General features: G+C 52.6%; 1 protein-coding gene across 1 annotated transcript in view; it reads right to left on the bottom strand.

The window, feature by feature from the left end:
• LOC104848505 (transmembrane protein 132C) overlaps window positions 1-16719 on the bottom strand; it is a 152662-nt gene extending 135943 nt beyond the window's left edge. Inside the window, exons 1-6 of the mRNA XM_033762686.1 lie at window positions 16696-16719; window positions 15982-16050; window positions 15542-15655; window positions 14633-14826; window positions 12818-12933; window positions 75-430 (exon numbers count right to left, since the gene is read on the bottom strand). Coding sequence (XP_033618577.1) covers window positions 75-430; window positions 12818-12933; window positions 14633-14826; window positions 15542-15655; window positions 15982-16050; window positions 16696-16719 — 873 coding nt within the window. The remainder of the gene's footprint in view (window positions 1-74; window positions 431-12817; window positions 12934-14632; window positions 14827-15541; window positions 15656-15981; window positions 16051-16695) is intronic.
• Between the last annotated feature and the right edge of the window lie 3262 nt (window positions 16720-19981).

The following is a 19981-nucleotide window of genomic DNA, read 5'->3' as shown; positions in this document are numbered from 1 at the left end:
CGCAGACAGGGCAGCCTCTCCGCGGGCCGCGGCTCGTCCCAGGCCCGGCCCAGCAGGTGAAAGAGGACCTGCACCTTGGGGCGGCTCGGGTAGATCTTGTCGCGCAGGATGGTGGCCTTCAGCTTCCAGTCAAAAGCAGACCTGCTGCTCGGGCCAAAGGCGCTGGAGGTCCGCACCAGTTCGGGGGGCACCGCCTTTCCTGCCCAGAAAGGCCCGTAGCTGGCGTTCAGCACCGGGGGCTGCTGGGCCTTGTAGGCGAAGAAGGACGCGATCCTGGCACGCAGGCTGGCGTTGCGCAGTGCGTCCTGCGGCTGAGTTTCCTGCAGGAAGAAGGCACTGTCCGCGCCCTGCACGCTGAAGCTCACGGGCAGGTAGGGCGGAAGTGAGGAGAATCTCGGCGTGCTGTCTGCGACTCCACGGCTCTCTATCACTGAGGGAGGAGGAAGAGAGAAAAGGCAGGAGGATTAGCAGCTCCTTGGGATGGTCAGGTCTGCAAGCAAGAGCTCTGGTTTATAGCTACATGTCCCCCAAAGGCTCCTGCTCAGAGGTGGGGCCTTGGGTAGGTGCCTGGATCCAGGGACGTGATGTTTACTGGTGGGTTAGTGTACTGATGAGCTCCTGGCTAACTGCGATTTGGGAAGTGGAGCCTGACTGGAGGAGGTGGCCGCTGGGGGCGTGGCCTGGCAGGGTCTATCTCCCTCCTCTTCCCTTGATCCCTGGCTGCTTCCTGCCATGGACTGTCTCCCCTCTGCCAGGCCCTGCCTGTGAGCCGGAGGACACGGACTGATACCTCTGCTCTGTGAGCCTAAGTAAACCTCTTCCTTTAAGCAGCAGGTGTATTGTGTCTCAGTGATGAGAAAGTAACTAAAACACAAGATGAAAGTTCTGAAGTCCACCTGGCTGGAGTTTTTCTATTCCACCTGGAATCAGCCAGTAAATCACTCTAGACAGTCCTCAAATCATATATTAGGTGGAAATATGTAAAACTGAGGGTTTTGCAGAACTGGTGACTGGTGGCCATTTGATACAGGTCAGCCTAACAGCAAGCTGGCAGGTTACTGGTGAGGTATAATTTTCCTAAGCTTGAACTGTGTTTAATGGCCCTGGTATGTGATTAGAAAAGGAGACCAACAGAATGAAGTCCATAAATAAATCCAAGAACATCTAAAAGTTTACAGCATGATAAAGGTGGTACTCAAATATTGATGCAAATATAGACTTTTAAAATAAATGTTGCCGGGCCACTGGGTAGCCATTTGAAGAGAAAGATACAATTAGATCCATATCTCACAACATACGTAAGTATCAACTTCAAGTGGATGAGTGGCTTAAAGGTACGAAAATTAAAGCTTTTTTTAAGTAGTAAAGAAAACATGAATTAATTCCTCTATAGGAAACATTTTCTAATCATGGCTCAAAATCCAAATTCATTTTTTCAATGATAAATTTCCCAATGTAATTTAAAAAAATATTTGCATTACTTAAAATATCATAAGCCCAGTCAAAAGAAAAATGATATGCTGGGAGATAATATTTTCATGTTTGCACTGTATTCCAGATAAAGTACAAATATCCTTAGTGGAGAGAGACTTGCCCCTTGAGAAAAATAGAGTGAAACAATTGGAAATGAACAAATACATGAACACACAATTCACCAAAAACGTACTGAAACTGGCCATACATATAGGAAAACTAACAACACTCACAAGTAAAGAAATATAAATTAAAGCTACAAATAAATGGATGTGCTAGATCTGAGATTGGAAGAAATCACAAAGCACGACCCACACATCACAGATAAGTCTCCAGATGCAGACCTGTAGCTCACATCTTCTCAGAAAGAAAAACAACAGGACTCTTCTGAGAATCTGGTATCTTCTGAAGACACTGTATACCCTTTTCACTATGCCTCAGTGGTCCCACTTCTGGAAACCCACCCTGAAGATTCAATTTGGCAATTTAAAAATACACACTCATACCGTCATTCATTGCAACATTGTTTTAAGTGGTAAAATTAAAGCAGTTTTTGCGGTTAAATTATGTACTATAAAATACAACCAACACACCCTATGTAGGTGTTATAGGTTAAATCTGTCTCCGCCAAAGCCTTAGATGCTCATAGGTAAGGCTGTGGAAGGGTGACTGAGTCACTGGGGTGCTGTGGCTACATCGGATGTTAGGAAGTGGGGCCTGGCACGGGGAGGTGGTCGCTGGAGGCATTACTTCCTGGCTCCTCCTCCTCCTCTCTCTCTCTCTCTCTCTCTCTCTGTCTCTCTCTCTCTCTCTCTCTCTCTCTCTGCTTCCTGGTTCCCAGGATGTGAGCAGCTTTTCCTCTGCTGGACTCTTCCACCACAGTCCCTGCATTGGAACAGGCCAACCACAGAGCAAAAACATGAGCCAAAATCACTACTCTGTTTAAGATGTGGGTGTCTGACATTGTGCCCCAGAGAGGAGACCCTGACTGGGACAGTAGGAAAGTGCTAGAACGAATTGTGCTGCTTCCAGAAGCACAGTGCAGCACTTCCAGCTGCAGCCAAAGAGGGAGCCAGGGCTGCGAGAACAATGTGCAGAGGGTTCTGAGACAGCGTGCAGAAGGCTTCAGAGCAGGCAACAAGGGGGATCGCGAAGTCTGTGTGCACCAGCTGCTGATAGAAGAGACACAGGTAAAGAAAAACCAGCCTCTATCAATAGGGCTGGATGGGAACAGAGCAGAAACAAGATGCTTCGGGATGGGAGAAGGGTGAGAAGGGAGAGCGCAACTCTGACTTGGAACCACGTCAATATCTTACATGTAATACAATACCAACAGGAATGAGTCAAAATCTTAAACGGATTTCAAGTAGAAACCCATAAACTTAATCTGTTTCAAATGGACATCAAAACCACACTGCAAGAGGATATGGGAGAAACACTCTAAGTTAAGGCTGAAGCCTTGTTTCTGTTATATATACAAAGGTGAAAATCAAAAAAGAAGCTCAAGCAACCATTCCTGTGTTGCCGTCAGAAGTGTCTTCAGCCAGGAGAATGGTTAGCGGTTCTGAAGTGACCTTCTGTGCGGCATAGGGTGGGGCCGAGGAGAACTGTATTGCAAATGGATTCAGGTGTCTCAGAGGCGGGAAGGGGCCCAAGCAGGAAGGGTGGAGGCCAGGAAGCACCCCTCCCCTGTGCATGTCAGGGTAGGGCCGGAGTGTAGGTGTGAACACCGGGCCTGAGTGTGCACGGATGGAGGTGGACATGGCCACAGCCCAAGTGTACACACATCTCCTGGCTCCATCCACCAGGGCCTGAAGAGCAACCCCAGCCCAGGTTGGCTCCCAAATGCCTCTCTCCACCTAAAGGAGCAGGGCAGAGGACACAATGTAGGGACAGCTGGCCCTGCAGGTAGGAAGGGATAGGATAGAGGCCTCACTGAGCTTTATTAAGAGCAATAGGAAAACTTACTCAAAACAGTTTCTGACAAAGGAGGGAAAAGCTAGCTGGATGTGGAGAGGCCCAGGCACCACAGATGCCAGGAAAGCCAGCTCCCCTAAGCCACCTGACAAATGCAGGGGCGCTAAGGGACAGCCCCCAAGGATTCTCATTTAGTACGTAACACACACACATGCACCTGCACATGGACACAGCTGTGTATGTTCTCACTTTAGCATCAGTAACGTCCTGCAGCAGACACACACAGGTCCACAAGCCCCCTCTACTTAATCATCAAATAAGCCGCCTTCCTAATAGGCCTCGCCCTTCCCTCACTGCACAGGAACTGGAAGAAACCGTGTGGCCAGCGCGCCCAGGTTAAGATAAAAGGCACTGGAGGCAACAGATCCAACAGCAACAGGTGCCCACCTGGGCATGGGAATGTATGTGTCCCCGTAAAAGGAGCCATGGACAAGCACTTATGGCACGCAGCTCTGAAGCCCCCACCGCCACGGTGCTGTCCATCCCCTTCTTTTCCATCTTTTCTTCCCAAATGAACCGGCCTTTGTTATACTAAATTTTGCCTCTTTTCATTCTTTACTGGTGCAGGGTTTAGGGCCACTGGCAGCTGAGTCTCCAGAGGAGCAGTGATGTGGCTGACACAGTGTGGTGTGCTGTCCACCCCTGGACATAACCCCAAGAGGAAACAGGAGAGCTGGGGCAGGAGGACTACAAGTTCGAGTGCAGCCTGGGCAAGTTAGTAAGATCCTATGTTCAAATAAATTAATGAAATAAAAAGGTTTAAATGTAAATGTAGGAAAAGAAGAGCCAGCAGCTTGGAGGGGCTTCTTCTGAACAAATCAGGGATAATGTAAGCATGGGAATCATTAAGGATTGTACAGGACTTTTCACGTATTAAATGAAATGAGAACCCCAGTTGAGAGTGGGATGTAAAGTCAGACTGCAGGAAAGCTCTTTCTTGTAGTGGAATCCAAACTGGGCACAGCAACATTTACAGTAGCGAATGATTCAGCCAAGAGTTGTGAATGGTTGTTGAAATTCCTCGGTGACGGTTCTGCTGCAGACAGCTAAGCGGGTAGAAATATCGCAGACAGCTAAGCCGGTAGAAATATCCTCGGCAGTCAGACAGGGCCGGGCCCTCCAGGGAGTCGGTGCAGAAGAGGAAAATACATCACACCTGTGGCAGGAGCTGCATCTATTAAAGATGGAATGATCAGGCTGACACGCCTCCCCAGGGGATAAGATCATTGGCATCACCTGCCCAGTAAATGCTAAATAGACAGCAGCCACCCAGTGGGTGACCAGGACCCCCTGATCATCCCTTCCTAAAACCATCTTTGTTCCTTCCATGCATACTCACCATGTGACCTGCTTCCCCATTGGATCAATATTACCTAAGAGGCTCTACTTGTAATCTTATTGGTCGTTCATAGTTTTGACCCACGTTTTAGCCACCTTGGGATTTAGCTCTATAAAACATCCTTTGAGAAGTGGGCTTGCTCATTGGCACCCCGCTTGGGTCCCCTCCTATCTCGAAGGACCTCTCCCTCTTCTGCTGCCCCCCCTCCGATAAAGTTTTCCTTGTAACCTCCATTGTTTCTTAGAATTAATTCTTCCATTCTGGGGAACACAGACTCTGTCTATCTGACACTCACTGGGTTTTATTTCCCCCAGGAGCCACAGGAGTTCCCAGCATCTCTGTTGTCTTCCAATAAGATAACCCTGAGTCCGTCAATGAATTCTGAGAAACAATCGGGGGTTTCGTGGGGTAACTTGGAAGGTGACCTTTTAACCAAGGGGCCAGATTGAACGCTGCCAGCAGCAGGACAAAGAAACATCTAGAAGGTAATGAGCAAGACATTTTCTCTTTTTTCCAAAGGACATTTTTAGGACAAGTGGCAAAAATTGCAGCGGGTCTCCAGAATAGCTAATAACATTGTATCATTGTTAATGTCCTCATCTGATGACTGTGCTGTAATTATATAAAAGGCTATCATTATGTTTAAGAAATGTATTCTGAAGTATTTAGTGGCAAAGTGACAGGTCTGCTACCTATTTTCAAACTGTTCAGGGGAGGGAGAGACGGGGGTGGGGTGATCATGTTGAAGCAAATATGGTCGAATTTTAACACGAAGAATCGGGAAAAGTATGTAGAAGTTACTTTTTTACTCTTCTTGTGATTTTTTTCTTTAGATCTCAGACTGTCAACATAAAAATGTTTAATGAAATAAGTAAATAGTAAGACATCTTGGTCATTTTGATCTTTTTTTATTCCTCATCTCTTACTTATTGAGATTTCAGTCTATTTATTTATTCATGTTAGGGAAGAAAATAATGAGAGAAATCATTTCCCTGTGTTATTCAGAAATATTGAGTCAGCGCACTTCCCCATAATTATCTTTAAACTCTGATAATCGGTGGACAACAATTCGGAGTCAATAATCACCAGGGACACCACCCGGTCACCACCGTCTTCCTTCACGGCTGGGGACCGAGTGCTTGTTTCGACTCTTGCCCCTCCCTGGTGGACAGAGCTCTTCCCTGCTGCACCATTCGAGAGGCAGGTGCAGAGGCCTTCATCTCTGTGCTCCTGCCATCTGTGCCTGTTCAGACCCGGGGTTCCTGTGGGCTCCGCCAGCCTGCAGCCTGCAGTGCTTTGAATCTCATTTTCTAGACACCAAGGAGTCCCTGGGATTCCATCTTCTCTGCATCCAAGGCAGGAACACGCAATGTGCTTTAGCCTCAGCCGGAAAGGATGAGAGAGGACGGGCAGATTCCCAGACACTTGTGGTCATGCAGTGAAGTCGCCTGTTTGCCCTTCCGGGGGGGCCAGGGACTTAGGTCACCGGCAGTCAGTGTTCTGCAGCCTCAGCTTCAGCAGCAGGACCAGCCGGCAGCCCACTGGACCTCTCCTCTTCTTAAGACCCCAGGGGCCCTGGTTTGGACTGCTAGTGAGGGACGCAGGGCTGTGAGGGCCCAGCTCCTGGCTTTGCAGCCTGGGTTCAGGATGGAAAGATGGGAGGCTCCCTCACTGCTATGCTCTCCCCAGCCTGGCCACCAGGGCCCCTCGCTCAGCCTGGAAGTGGAGGGGATCCTTCCCAGAGGGCACACTGGCCCGGACTTCAAAGCTGCCTTTGGTTCTGCAGCCAAGTGGCCTTGGGTTGTCGCTCTTACCTGCTCCTAGCCCAGGGACGTGTTCTGGTCAGCAGCAAGGCCTTCTGTGCCACTCTTTCCCCCAGGATGGCCCGGCTCTCCCATTTGAACACACTCATTTCCCAGCCAGCTTAAGACACTACCGGGAGGCACACGCCGAGGTGCTACATCCCAGAAGGGCTCCAAGGAGCCTATTCTTTGACCAACTTGTCACATTTGCCAAAATCCACAGGCGATTGCCACTTCCAGCAGCTGTTACTGTGAAGTATTCGTCCGCATCCACAAAAGCTCTTAGAGCTTGAACACAGAGGTGAGGGGCACAGCCAGGTCCTGCAGACAGGTTCTGTCTCTCAGGGAAACATCTGCCAACAACTTTCTCTTCAGGCTTCTCTCTTCTTATGCACAGGAAAGAGGTCCCTTTTTTCAACTGTTTTTATATTAACTAAAACGAAAAACCCTAAAAGATGAGCCTTTGTTTTGAGCAAATGCCAAGCAGACTCCACCAGATGAAGGCGGAGGGCTTGCTGCTCCTCTCCTTGGAGCATTCTTCCATCCTTGGAGTCGTTCGCTCATTGTCTTCAGAGTGGGGAGAAAGGGTGGTGCTCACACCTTCTGCTGATGGAGGTCTGAGTCCTTCCTGCTGACACAACTTGACACAAGCTGAGATCCTCGTCAGGGAAGGAGTGGGGTCTCCGGCAGCCGCGGAGTGCATCAGGGCTGGGACCTGCTCACCAGCTGGGTGGCCAGGATGTTCTCGCTTCCTGGGAGCTTCAGTGTGGATGGACAGACAGACAGACACACAGGTATACAGGTGGAGAGACACAGATGGCAGGATGGTGGTAGCAGCTCTGCACTGCAGGTAGTCACTGTTTCTCTCTCCTCCTGAAACTCTAGTCCTCCTTCCAGGAGGTGGAGCTTATCGGGCCCTTCCCTCAATGGGCCTGGCATGGGGTTCCCTTTGAGGAAAGGCCATGGCTGACATGGTTGTGTTGTGACAGTGCTTTTTGCTGTCACTGGTACACTTTGCTTTGGGGCTCCCGGTGTCTCTCCAAAGCCCTCTGAGGGATGAGAGACACTGGAGAGCGCAGCACAGTGTTCCTATGAAAGCCACACCAGTTGGTCCACAGCTCATCCCCAGGCCAGTGACGCAGCCCAGCCGAGAACTCTCACAGGGCATGCGCAGGGCATCCCCCATGCCTAAGCTTTGGCTTCTGGGTGTTCTGCCTGGAGCCAGCCAGTGGTGTGATGGGCATGGTTGTGTGGTGTAGACCAGGAACCTCAGCTCTGCTCAGCTGTCCTAAGGGAAGTACTTCGAGGACCACTTCCTGTGGTGTGGACTTTGAACCGAGCAGTGACGTGCCTTTCCCAGCACCGCCTGGCTCTGAGAATGTAGCTGGAATCCATGCCGAGCTGTCCAGACAACAGGCTGTTCTTCTGCCTAACTACTGCCTTCAGCATGTAGCTCCAACAGCCCCTTCTCTCGGGAGCCCTGTGTTCCCCCTATGGGGTAAAGCGTCCCTCCACACTCCCCGTAAGACCGTGAAGATTGTTAAAATGCCTTTTCACACAGTCAAGTCCTGTACTCATTTGCCTGCATATTTAGCCACTTGCTGTGATTTAATGCGAAGTGCCCCTCAGAGGCTGGTCCCCAGTGTGGCAACATTCAGAGTCGGGTGATTGGATCATGGTGGCATGAACTTCCTCTATGGATTAATTCACTGACAAGAGCAATGGATTCATGGCCCTATCAGGAGGTGAGAGAAACAGGAGGTGGGGTCCAGTGGAAGGGAGTGGGTCACAGGGACCTTGGGAAGTGTGTAATCCTTGGCCCCTTCCTCTCTCTGGCTGTACCTCACCCCACTTCCTGGCTGCCATGAGGTAAGCAGTGTCCTGCCACAGGCCCTTTCACTGTCCTGTCTCTGCCTTGGAGCCAGCTGACTGTGGACTGAAGCCTCCTAAACCATGAGCCCAAACAGGCTTTCCTCCTTTGATTTTTTCTCAGGTATTCTGTCACAGCGGTGGAATGGCTGCATATGCACAGGGACAGGCAAATGCCACGCTCACTGCAGCACCCTCCTGTGTGACACCTGACCGCACTTGCCCGCCGGATGCCTGAAGAGCACATGGAATTGGCCAGCGAGTAGACACAGAAGCCCAGCTCGGACAGTAGGCAACATACGTGCAGGGCCAGAGACTAGATGCCACTGCCCAGAGACAGTGTCCCTCGTGATGCGGGCACCCAGCAGGGGGCCTGGGGTTCTCCGCAGCCACTTACGGTCCATGCTTCAGGTGTTCCCGGGAACCCCACCTTCTCACAGGTACCCTCCCCCTCTCCCTCCTCCCCTTCCTGTTTTTTCTTTTTTCACAACACAGGGGATGGAACCCAGGGCAAGAAACCACCCCGGGCCACCAGGACATGGGGAGCGGTCACGGATTCCCTTCCCTCCTCTGCCTCAACTGCTCACACATCTACCAGCAAGACAGGGTGACTGTGTGACTCATGGGTCCCCCTGGGAATGCCCACGCTTACCCCGTGGGCCAGACAGACAGCTGCCACTCCATCTGGCCTCTGTGATGACAGCGGGCTCTCGCTGTCCCCTTCCTGTCTACTCATTTCCCTCATCTGCACTCGCCTGTCAGCGTCGGGATATTGTGTCCTCCGCCCGCTGTTCCTCCTAGAGCCACACTGCCAGGCCAAGGCTGGAAACTGAGTTTTTGAGATTCTGAGGTAGTGGATATAGGAGTGGCCATGGCTCTTAGCACCCAGGCAGAGAAACACGGGGGGACGATGGGCTCCCTGCCGACAGGCTGAGTGGGGACAGTGCCTTCTGGGAGACATCTCTGGGAGAGTCTGGACAGGCAGGAGGGACTCTCAGGATCTGGTGGTGAGAGAAGGAAGTTGGCTGGCGGGTGGGACAGGGACAAACTTTGCCTGAGTGGGGTCAGCGGTGGACAGACAGCCTGGAAGCACAGCACTTTCGGCCTCTGACCACAGCCACCAAGATGTGGATGAACCCACCATGCTGCCACCCATGTCAGACTCCAGCACAGCCAACGACGTGCAGGTCACAGCACTGGGATGGGTGGCAGTGCCCGTGTCACTGGTTGGTGGACTTACTGTGCTATATTTTATTCCATTTTATACTCTTTCCCCTTAGGAGAACGTTTGCTGTGAAATTCTCTGAGCTGTTTTGCAGACAGCATCCCGGTGCAGCACCTGCTCACTGAGCCTCTGCATGGCGTGGAGAAGCCCTGTTTGGTGACCCACTTGTGTCACTTGGGCGTGCCTAAGTCCACCTTTGACCCTTGAGCCACAAAGGAGGCACCCAGCACTGAGACCCTCAGAATGGGCCTACGTGACAGATGCCTGCTAGGTCCTGCTTTCTTTTTCACCTGGAGATCTAAAGGAAATCTCTCAGAGTAATACAGCTGCACAAGTGAGACAGCTTTGGGTGTGCAAAAGCCCCTCCAGGACAGCAGGGGATTCGGCAAAGGGCAATTTTGCCCCCGGGGACACTCTGGATTGTCACAACGGGCAGGGGGAGACACTCGCCAGGTGAATGGAAGCCAAGGATGCTTTTTTATTTTTGGTACCGGCGATCAAACTCAGGTCCTTGAACTTGTGAGGCAGGCGGCGGAACCACTGAGCTATGTCCCTGACCCTGGAGGATGCTTTGAACACAAACAGAGCAGCCCCACCACGGAGGGCATACACCCAGCCTGCGGGGCCTGCAGCACTGAGACTGAGCGGCCCTGGCCCAGTGTCTGCCAGGGATTCCATAGGCAGGTAGGGGCAGGGCAGGATTTTAGCCAAAGCCTTCTCTAGTCCAGGAAGAAGAAACACATCACAGTGAGCGTTCCTGGAGCAGACAACCCCTATGGTGAAGCACAGCCCCAGCTTAGCATAGAAGCATGTACGTGAATCTCAAATACCATTAACTTCCGGGCCTCCGAAACCACTTCTCGTCCTCAGCAAGATGCATATTGGATTTGTTGCTCTTTTTCTTAGAGCATCTAATGATGCCAGTGGGTTCTAATAGAAAGATCCGAAGCCCGAGAAGCAAGTGGGGAATGAAAGCTGGGCAGTGTCCGTGGGCGGGGGCGAGCCTGAGACCCAAGAGGCGGATGTTTCCTGAATCTGTGCAGGCTTGGCTCAGAAGTCCCCTCGCCAGGGCCCAGCCACCTGCGGACACAGCCGCCTGTCCCTGTGTGCCTCACGAGGACCCGAGGTGGGTTCACTTTGCAGGCAGCTGTGGCTTGCCTGAAACACAAGCCAGCCGGAATGCTCCCCTCCCCTGCTTTGCAATTTGTTAACATTCCTCAGACCCAGCACTTCTCTCTGTGAAATATAGCTCAGTGTTTCCTCTTTCTTGAGACAAAAGACACCTTGACAAATGGATTATTTGATTTCAGTGCCTCTTATGAACAAACCCTGAATATCCTTTGCTGAAATTACAGAGTGTGCTATGATGTCAGAGCAGAGAGCCCCGCTCTAAAAGGGCAGGTGCTCCGGGGAGTGTCCTCTTCTTGGGGACAGCGGCGGTCAGCCTGTGCTGCTCCACTGAGCCCTGGCAGGGAGCATGGGGCCACCCTCCTTGAGACAGATGTTCCCAGACGTCCAGAATCTTGGCACCAGCCTGGGAATGGAACGGAGTGTGGTAGCACTGTGGGTGATGCCCACCAGGAGGCTCTGCGTCCAGCTGGGGTGTTCAGCTGCACCCCTGCGGCCTTTTCTCAAGCTAAGCTGTGCAAATAGCCCTCATGCTGCCCATTGGCCCTTCTCTTCCCACTGGACCCCAGGTCCTTAGGGGGTTCGGACTGGCGCAGGTTGGCCATCCTTCCAGGAGACGCCTGCTCTGAGAGATGGTGGGGTCCACCCAAGATCCCTTGCTTGCTCCCATGTGCAGAGGTCCCCTCTGCCATGTCAGCTCATATCTTCATAGTCAGTGGCAGGAGGGACACATATCACCAGGAAGGTGGCATAATCCAACCCACCATAGATGGCATTTGGGGTAGGTATGGGACAGTTTCTGGTTATCACAATGTGTTTGTTATTCAGTTCTCCACCACTGTGACAAATAACCTGAGCTAGGTCACCTTAAAGGAGGGAAGGTTCCTATTGGCTCAGGGCTGGGGAGGGCTCAGTCCAGGCTCACATGGCTTTACTGGCATTGAGCTGGGGTAGACAGCACAGCATCACAGAGCATGTGACCCTGTGACCTAACTCCTGTCCACCAGGGTCTACCCCAAAAGGCGACACTGCTTTCCAACAACACCAAAGGCCTTTAGCATATAAACCCTTGGGGACACTAATAATCCATACTGCATCCCAGAGTGGCTGGAGGGGACACTTCAGGACTCAGAGAGGGGTCCAGTTCAGTCGGGTTCCCTACAAGGCACAAGACCATCTTATACAGCACAAGATTGCCCAAAGTCTGCATGGCGTGGTCGACTAGGCCTTCCCAAAGACGAGAAGCCTATGTATAATGGTGTAATATGTATAATGTTTAAGGGTGACCTTAAACACCCACCTGTGTCACACACACACACACACACACACACACACACATACACAAGAGGAGGGGCAATGGTTAAGTGGTTCTGCACCTTCTGGCATTGCAACTACTGGGGTGAAGATTGTGCCTGGATATAATCTTATTAAAAGTCTGTTACTCCAGTTGGAAAATTGCACCTACAATACCCAGTCTGCTTGTGAAACCCACATTATCTGCACATAATAGCATCCAGCTCTTCTCGTGGCCGACCCACCCACAGTGACCCTAAAATACAGCAGAAAGTGCCTGACCATTTCTTTGGCCTCCTAGATAAACACAAATGTGAATTTACCGTGAATTACTTGGTGTTATTTTTCCTTTCTGTGCCAGAGCACTCTGCTGATATGTTTTTAATTATGGATTTACATAGGTTATGAGACAAAGAGTTTCATCTCCTGGTCTACAAGGTGAGGACTGAGCCATCAGTCTAGCCGAAGATTGGCAAACTTCTTAAAGAACCAGAGTCATTGTTTTCAGCTTGAAAGGCAAGGAGACAAAACTCAAAACTACACAGCTACTTCTAAACCCATTTAAAAACCTGAGAGCCGTTCTGAGGGGCCGGGCTGCATTTGACCCATGAGTCACTCTGCCAAGCCTGGTCTAGATCCAGCGCAGAACTCCCAACCTGCTTCTTACAAGTCCTTTCTGTTTTGCGCAGGCCCAATGCAATGGCTCCTGACCGGGACTGGGTGGTGGGGTCACCGTGGCAGGGAGGGCGGAGCTCTCCAGCATCTCCAGGACAGCCCACACTGCTGCACCTTCTGGCCTCCAGGGCAGTGCGCTGGCTGGGAATCCACTGGTAGGGGAGGAAGGGGAGGGAGGAGGGGTAGGGGGAGTGGGGACGGGGAGAGGGAGAGGCTCCCGCGGAGAGAGGTCTATAGGCCACTGGAATGAGGCACCAGGCTTGCACAGGAGGCACAGAGTGCTCAGAGAGGCCACCACACCAACCAGCCTCCACTCCAAAACTGCAGGTGACAGTCGGCCACAGGGTAGGTGCACTGGAGGGATGCAAGACTTTTAAATTTCAATTAGAAATTTTAATGATACATAAGACATAAAACCTACCAGTGAATGAATACCATGTGTGGCTTGAAACCTCATGTCATGTCATGTTTCAGTCGGGTCAGCACCTCTCTCCCCAAACATTTCCCGTTTCTTCTTAGAGAAAACTTGCAAATCCCTTCCTTATTGCTTTGGAATCAGACAGAGCCTCACTGTGGTCTATGGCTTCCCTGCTGCGGGGAGAGCATGCTGCTTGGGGACCCTGGGCCCCGACAGAGTGGTGTCCTGGCCCCCACCTGTGTGACCCCCGGGGGTCTGCAGAGGGAGGTGTGTCTCAGTCCAACTGAAAGCATCTGAGATTATCTGGTTCCATAAGAGAGCTCAGCAGCCTCTGACGACGTCCAGCGTGGAAGTCCTTGGGGCTCTGTGGGCCAAGGGGTCTCTGTCTCCCTGACCAGGCCGCTGCAGTGTCTGGAGGCAGCCAGAGACACAGGGAGACACACAGCCAGGCCTGACTCTAGGGAAGGTTACTGACAAGGCAGGCATTGCACTTCGTGTAATATTTGTGTCATAAATGCTGTTGCATTACAAAAGCTTCGCCAATCATTGAAAAAATATTCTTACATTTGGGACCATCAGGACAGGTGGTGGTCAGGCCCGGGGCCTTCGGCTGCTGAGCCCTGAGAGGCAAGGGACCCCTGCAAGCTGTGGGCCCAGCAGTAGGGACTTCTTAGGTATTTCCGCAGCGCCCCAGGAGCTGAGTTACACACAGGCTTCCCATTGGTTGGCGGTGTAAACGTGGCTCGTACTGTGCCTTCCATAGAGCTCTGAACTGCAAGCCAAATACCAGAAATCCGGAGGGGCTCCGAGCTGCAGACGCGCCTATTTGCGGCGTGTTTGAGTAGCGGTCAGTTGCCAGGCAGCACATGGCGGACGGGGACGCTCAGCTCGGTCTGATCAAACGGCGTAACGAGCATGCAGATGTCTGCTTTACTGACGGCCGAACCTTCCGTTATCCCGAGAGCCCAAATTATCTCGATTCATGTAAATAAAAAGGAACAGTGTACCCATTCTTTATGATGGTGTCTTCCTAAAAGATACCGAGCTTGTTTTTCATACAGTGCTCGTGTTTTCTTACCCAGTAATTACAGATAATTTTTTAAAAGTCTGTATTCCACGGAGCGGTCCACGTCCCCCATATCCGAGTCTCCTTAATGTCTGTGGCTTTGTTTGGTTACACGAGTATTCAGGACGATTATATTAATGAGAAGTCTCAGGGTGTGAAGTAGAAAATGCTTTCCTGATGGCAGAGCACACAAAAGGAGAAAAGAATACACCCTTCATTGAAAGCGATTTTCTCTTTCATTACAGGGTCTTTAACTTTTCTGGTGGTGCAAAAGACACTAAAGCTCAACTTTCCAAGAGGGAGTGGAGAATTACAGGGAGAGTGCTGAGAAGTCCAGGGGAAGAAATTCCCCCGGCTGGACACAAACCTGACCATCCTGAAGCTCAGCTCGTCAGGCAGGGTAAGGTCAGGCACCCGACACAACTCCGCGGGCTGACACACGCGGCAGGGTGAGTCCTGTACGTGGACGACAGCCCTCAGGGTGAGCACCGCTGCTGTTTCCACATCACCCATATGGGGTGAGGCCAGAGTCGGGTCCCCCACAGCTGCCCCGCAGGGCCGCTGCAGTCAGGGTGGGAACCCAGGGCTCTGGTGTAAGCTCGCTAAGTTCATGTCTAGCTTCCAACGGTATTTTCCATGGAGACAGAGAACCCATGCTTGGTAAACGTGACAGTAAGAATATCATTACTGGCCAGGCGTGGTGGCACAGCCCTTTAATCCCAGCTACTCAGGAGGCCGAGGCAGAAGGACTGCAAGTCTGAGCCCAGCCCTGGCAACTCAGTGAGAGCTTGTCTCACAAATAAAGTGAAAAGAGGCCGAGGATGTAGCTCTGTGTGAAGACCCTTGGTTCAATCCCCAGTGCTGCCAAAAAGTAAAATAAATAAATAAAAGAAGCACCATTCCTCCCCAAGGCTGAGTCAGGCTACAGGCTGGAGACGGGGCCCTGAGTGCAGCCAGACCCCAGCCGGAGGCTTCAAGGCTCGACTTAAGCCAGCCTCGGTGCCTTCCTGTGACTTTAAGATAACGGATAATCAACATCCTGCTTTGACAAAGGGGCCACTGAGCTTAAGACTGCTCTGCTTTAATAATGCAGGGGCTAGGGTATCAGTCCTGGAAAACACTCAGCTCGGGAAAAGAAGACCTCCACGAATCAGGAGGCCTCGAGTGTGTGGGGAAAGGCAGAGAACAAACCTTGTTTGGTGAGCTTGGGGGACATGGGCAAAGGAGAGCCCAGTGCCCTGGGGAGGGTAGGTGGGAGCAGGAGGCAACTGGATACCAGCCCACAGGTGCAGAAGATGCCCAGAGATGCAGAATAGTCGGTGCCACAGGGACCAGCACCTGAGGGTGGTGCCTGTGGCTGGGATGCTGCTTGGTGGAGGAGGGACACCTCCTGGGTGGGGAGGGGGAGCAGGTCCACCACTCAGTTCCAAATCCCTCACCTACAGTGACAATGATGAGCATGCTGATTGGCAGGGTCTGTTCTGATTGGTCAGGCCTGTGGGACCAATGCCCTGATTGGTGGGACTTGTGAGAGTGGCATTCTGATTGGCCAGGCCTGTGAGAGCAGCATTCTGATTGGCCAAGCATGTAGAAGCCACATTCTGATTGGGGAGGAAGCCTCCACTGCACATGAGGTTCCCTGGGTCACTGCAGGGGTTCCCAAGCCAGAGCTACTGAGGGCAGGGACTGAAGGTGAGCAGCAGTTGGTGTCCCCACCCTGGAGAGCTTGTGGATGTCTCCAGGGTCACGCTCTGTCCCCAGCACAGTGGGTGCGGCTGTTGTCCCCTAACCAGAGGGGGTGTGGACACGGTCAGGAGTGGGGTGCTTGGCACAGCTCAGGGCAGGACAGCTGGGGACAGGGGCGGCTCTGCACAGGCCACCAGCTCCCAGCCCCAGCCCTACTCTGCTCACCCTCTGCCCTCACCTGGCTGGCCTCCCTGAGTGTCTCACTGAGGAAAAGAGCCCGAGTAGTTCCTGGCACATGGTAGGCAGGAGGCACACAAAGTCATCACCTGATAATTCCTTGACCAATTATTACAGAACAGTTGAAAAGAAAAACACTAAGTATTAACATAGAAAACTCTGCATGACATGTGACAGGCAGAAATTAAGTCCCCAAAGAATGTCATTCATGTGAAAACATCCAGAAGTATGTGTAAGAGTTATGAGGTGGGTTTTTAGTTTCCCAGATTATTTTTTCCATAGAGCTTTACAGAAGGATTCAAATCAAAGGCTTCATGAAATCAGTAAAGACCCAGACCCCATAGATCTTTCTGTTCCATCATCTCTGGTAAAGGACTTCAGGCTCATGATTGCCATATGGCTGCCACCCATGCAGCCACCACATCTGAGTTCCAGGGAGGAAAAAAAATCAAGGGCAGAATGTCTAGACAAGGCCCCGAAAATTGTCTCTGTAAATTTTTACCTTACATGTTCTTGCCGGTACTGGCTCATAATTACTAACTCTCATACACCCTGGGAAGCTGATTATTGGATAGACTGGTACCTCCAACATATCCAGTGTTCTGTAAAGCGGGGGGAGATAGCACGTAAGCATTAGCATTATCACACAAGGAGTACATAATTTATGCTAAAATCACGTTGAAACCATAGCAATATTAACATTTATAAATGTTGATAAATTTAATATCATCGTGTTAAAATTACAAAAACCTGGAACACAACACTGGCCATACATATGTATTTGCATGTGAACAGACAGCAAACAGACACACAGCACAGATGTCCGCACCGACGTCACCCTTGGTGGAGAAGGGGAATGGTCCGGAAGCTCGTGCCTGTCCTAGCTGTGCTCCGTTCTGTGCACAAGAGCAAGCCTGCGCGTTAGGGATGCCGCGGAGATGCCTCCCTGCTCGCCGCTCCGGATCCCAGCTGCCTACAGCAACAAGCAGTTGACGCCGCACTGCCCAGCCGGCGCGCACGGAAAGGTGCTGTCCGTCCTCCTTCCTTTCTTTAATTTTTTTCTTATGTTCAGCTTCGAAGGAGAGCAAAGGGAGCAAGTTTAGCTGAAATGCCAGTGCACCCACGTCCCACGGCTTTATCCAGGGACAAGACAGGGTCAGGTCACAGGCTGGCTGGGTCAGAGCGGGTCTCACGGCTGCTGCTCTCGTTTTCTCTCCCACTTCTTCCTACCGCCCCTCTCATTGTCTCACTTCTATCATTAAAAGCTGGTGTGCACTGTTCCACAGATCTTCAGTTTTCCTGGAACTGCTCAGATCCAGTTCTCACTCAGTTGGTGGTAGATTCAGGCCCATAACTAGGTCCTAGTAGGAACACGTGTTTTGCTCCTGGCCAACCGGAAGACTGCTTCCTCAAGACCAGCCAATCAGAACGTGGCTCTCACTGGTTTGGCCAATTGGAATGCTGCTTCCACAGGCCTAGCCAATCAGAGCCGACATCCATAAGTTTAACCAATCAAAAAGCCACTCCAACAGGCCTAGTAGCAGAGCACCACTCCCACAGGGCCAAGCAACCAAGGCACTTCTCCCACAGGTCTGGCCAGTCAGCGCATGTGTCCACAGATCCTTTCCACGCAGGGTTCTGAGCATAGGTCCCGAGCGCCTGCTACCTGTGCTGGAGATTCACAGCAGCAAAACAGTCCCTAGGACCACAGTGCTCACGACCTGGGGAGAAACCAGGATGCCTGGGTGTGATGGCCGGCCTGAGTAAGGAGCTTGGTAGATGTGGTATTGCTGTGGATGGACTGGGTGAGCTGCTAGTTCTCTGGGTACCACGAACTGATGGGGTCCCTGGCCCCACACAAGCGACTGCAGAGCTGACAGAGGCTGCTGCCGCCGCTCAAAGCGGGCTCTGCAGACCTGGTGTCCTCCCTTCCCCCACCTACAGGCGAAGCCAGCACTCTGCCGCACGCAGAAATGGGGCCCCCACCACCGCCCCAGAAGCAGGGCCAGGGCAGGACAGCATCCAGGGTGCAGGGATCGACTCAGCCCAAGACACGATCACAGCCTGGAGAGGGAAGAGGCCAGGAGGGCCGGAGAGCGCAGGGCGGATGGTGCAGCGTTTGTATGAATCAGAGACAGCATGTGGAAATACAGCTCGGTTTCTTCGGAAAACAGAATTTGGAGCCATGCCAGTCAGTCGGCTGGCGCCAGGCAGGAGCTGTCCCCTCTAGGGCACCCAGATCCTCTCGGAGGCCCACCCAGCAGTCCTGCCTGGGCCTGTATGCCCCGGGTGGTCTTCCCAGCCCGCGGAGGGAAGCTGAGCAGCCCACGCTCCAGCAGCAGGAACAGAGCAAGAAGAAGCCAGGACCACCAGGACCCCCGGGAACGCCAGGCTGGAACCTGGACACTTCTGAGCGCAGCCACCAGAGGGCGCCCGGGACAGGTGCGCCCAGAGTTGGGGCACTGGTCAGCTCCCTCAGTGAGCCCTCCACTCGCAACACCCACAAGTCAGGGTCTGGAATTTTGAAGAGTTTTGGTTGACTCCTAACTCCCGCGTGTTTAGGGTACAGCATGGTATTCTGAGGCACGCGGTGACCAAATCAGGGTCATAGCTTGTCACACTCCAGCACCCTCCGCCCTTCACTTTGAGCCTCCAAACATGCTGTGGTTTTCTTAAACAGAGCAATAGTATTGTCGGGTGCACCGCTCCTGAGTCCCGGACACCAGGCCTTCTGTCTCCTGTGGGCTGGTGGCGGCAGACAGGGCTCTGCCCCCAGAAGAGGGAGGAGCCCATGAGTGAGGCTGCAGCCTGCAGGGTGCTGACCCTGCCCCTGCCCATAGGTGCAGCTCTGGGCTGGGTAGGGAAGAGCCGAGTCCCCGCCTGACCCACTGTGCCCCTGCTTCCTGTCACCCTCCATTCATGGGATCAGTCATTCACTCAACACACGTGACTCAGCATAGGCGGGTGCAAGAGCTACGCGTAGCCTGGTGGCTTTAGGAGCGAACGTGGCTCTGCTGCAATCTCTGCCCAGACCACGGAGTGTGGCGCCGGTCTGTGGGCGGTTCCAGAAGATGGGTTCGTGGGAGTGGCCGGGGGCTTTGCGGTCATCCGTCGGGGAGCCTGCTTGGGGTCCTGCGCCTTCCCTCTGGTGTCTCGTAGGTCTCAGAGGACCCCAGGGGACCCGCCTGGAGCTGGCTGCCGGGATCCTGTGCCCTTGACAGGCAGGGTTTGCTTGCTGTTTGTGTTTCCTGGCTGCGGAGCTGAGCCCATGCCCACCGCAGCACAGGACCCCTAGAGGCTACCGTTCTTGGCTTCCCAGTCGCCCCCTTGGGCCACAGATGCCCCTCCGTGGGGTTCAGTGAAAAAGTGGAAGGTGTGCTCAGCATGGCGGCAGGAATGCAGGGCTTGGCAGCAGTGGAAGGCAGGGCTCAGGCTCCTTCAAGCTGGGCACTGGGCTCCTTGGCATGGCAATCGCATCTCTGTGGGAAAGCGTTTGCGGGAAAGACTCATTCGGACCCCTGCCCCGCATAGCCCGCCTGGGAGGGGACAGAGAAACCCAGCACACAGGGAGAGTCTATCTGAACTGAGAAATGATGAGGTGGTTATGGGCATAGGCTTTGTGCCGTTAATCTGACCTGCAGGGCTGTGGCCCCGAATTCCAGAGCCCCCACAGAAGCCAGAGCCCAGCACATGGGAAACAGCACAAGCCTCGGTCCTTCACGGCTCCTTCTGTGCCCTTCACTCCTAATGCAGATGAATCAGACCGCAGCTCCGGTGGCCATGAAGATGAAAT

The sequence above is a fragment of the Fukomys damarensis genome, unplaced genomic scaffold (assembly GCF_012274545.1).
Source record: "Fukomys damarensis isolate Sample0158 unplaced genomic scaffold, DMR_v1.0_HiC HiC_scaffold_12, whole genome shotgun sequence".
NCBI classification, from domain to species: Eukaryota; Metazoa; Chordata; class Mammalia; order Rodentia; family Bathyergidae; genus Fukomys; species Fukomys damarensis.
The sequence above is the reverse complement of the archived record's forward strand: the minus strand, read 5'-3'. Positions and strand labels throughout refer to the sequence as shown.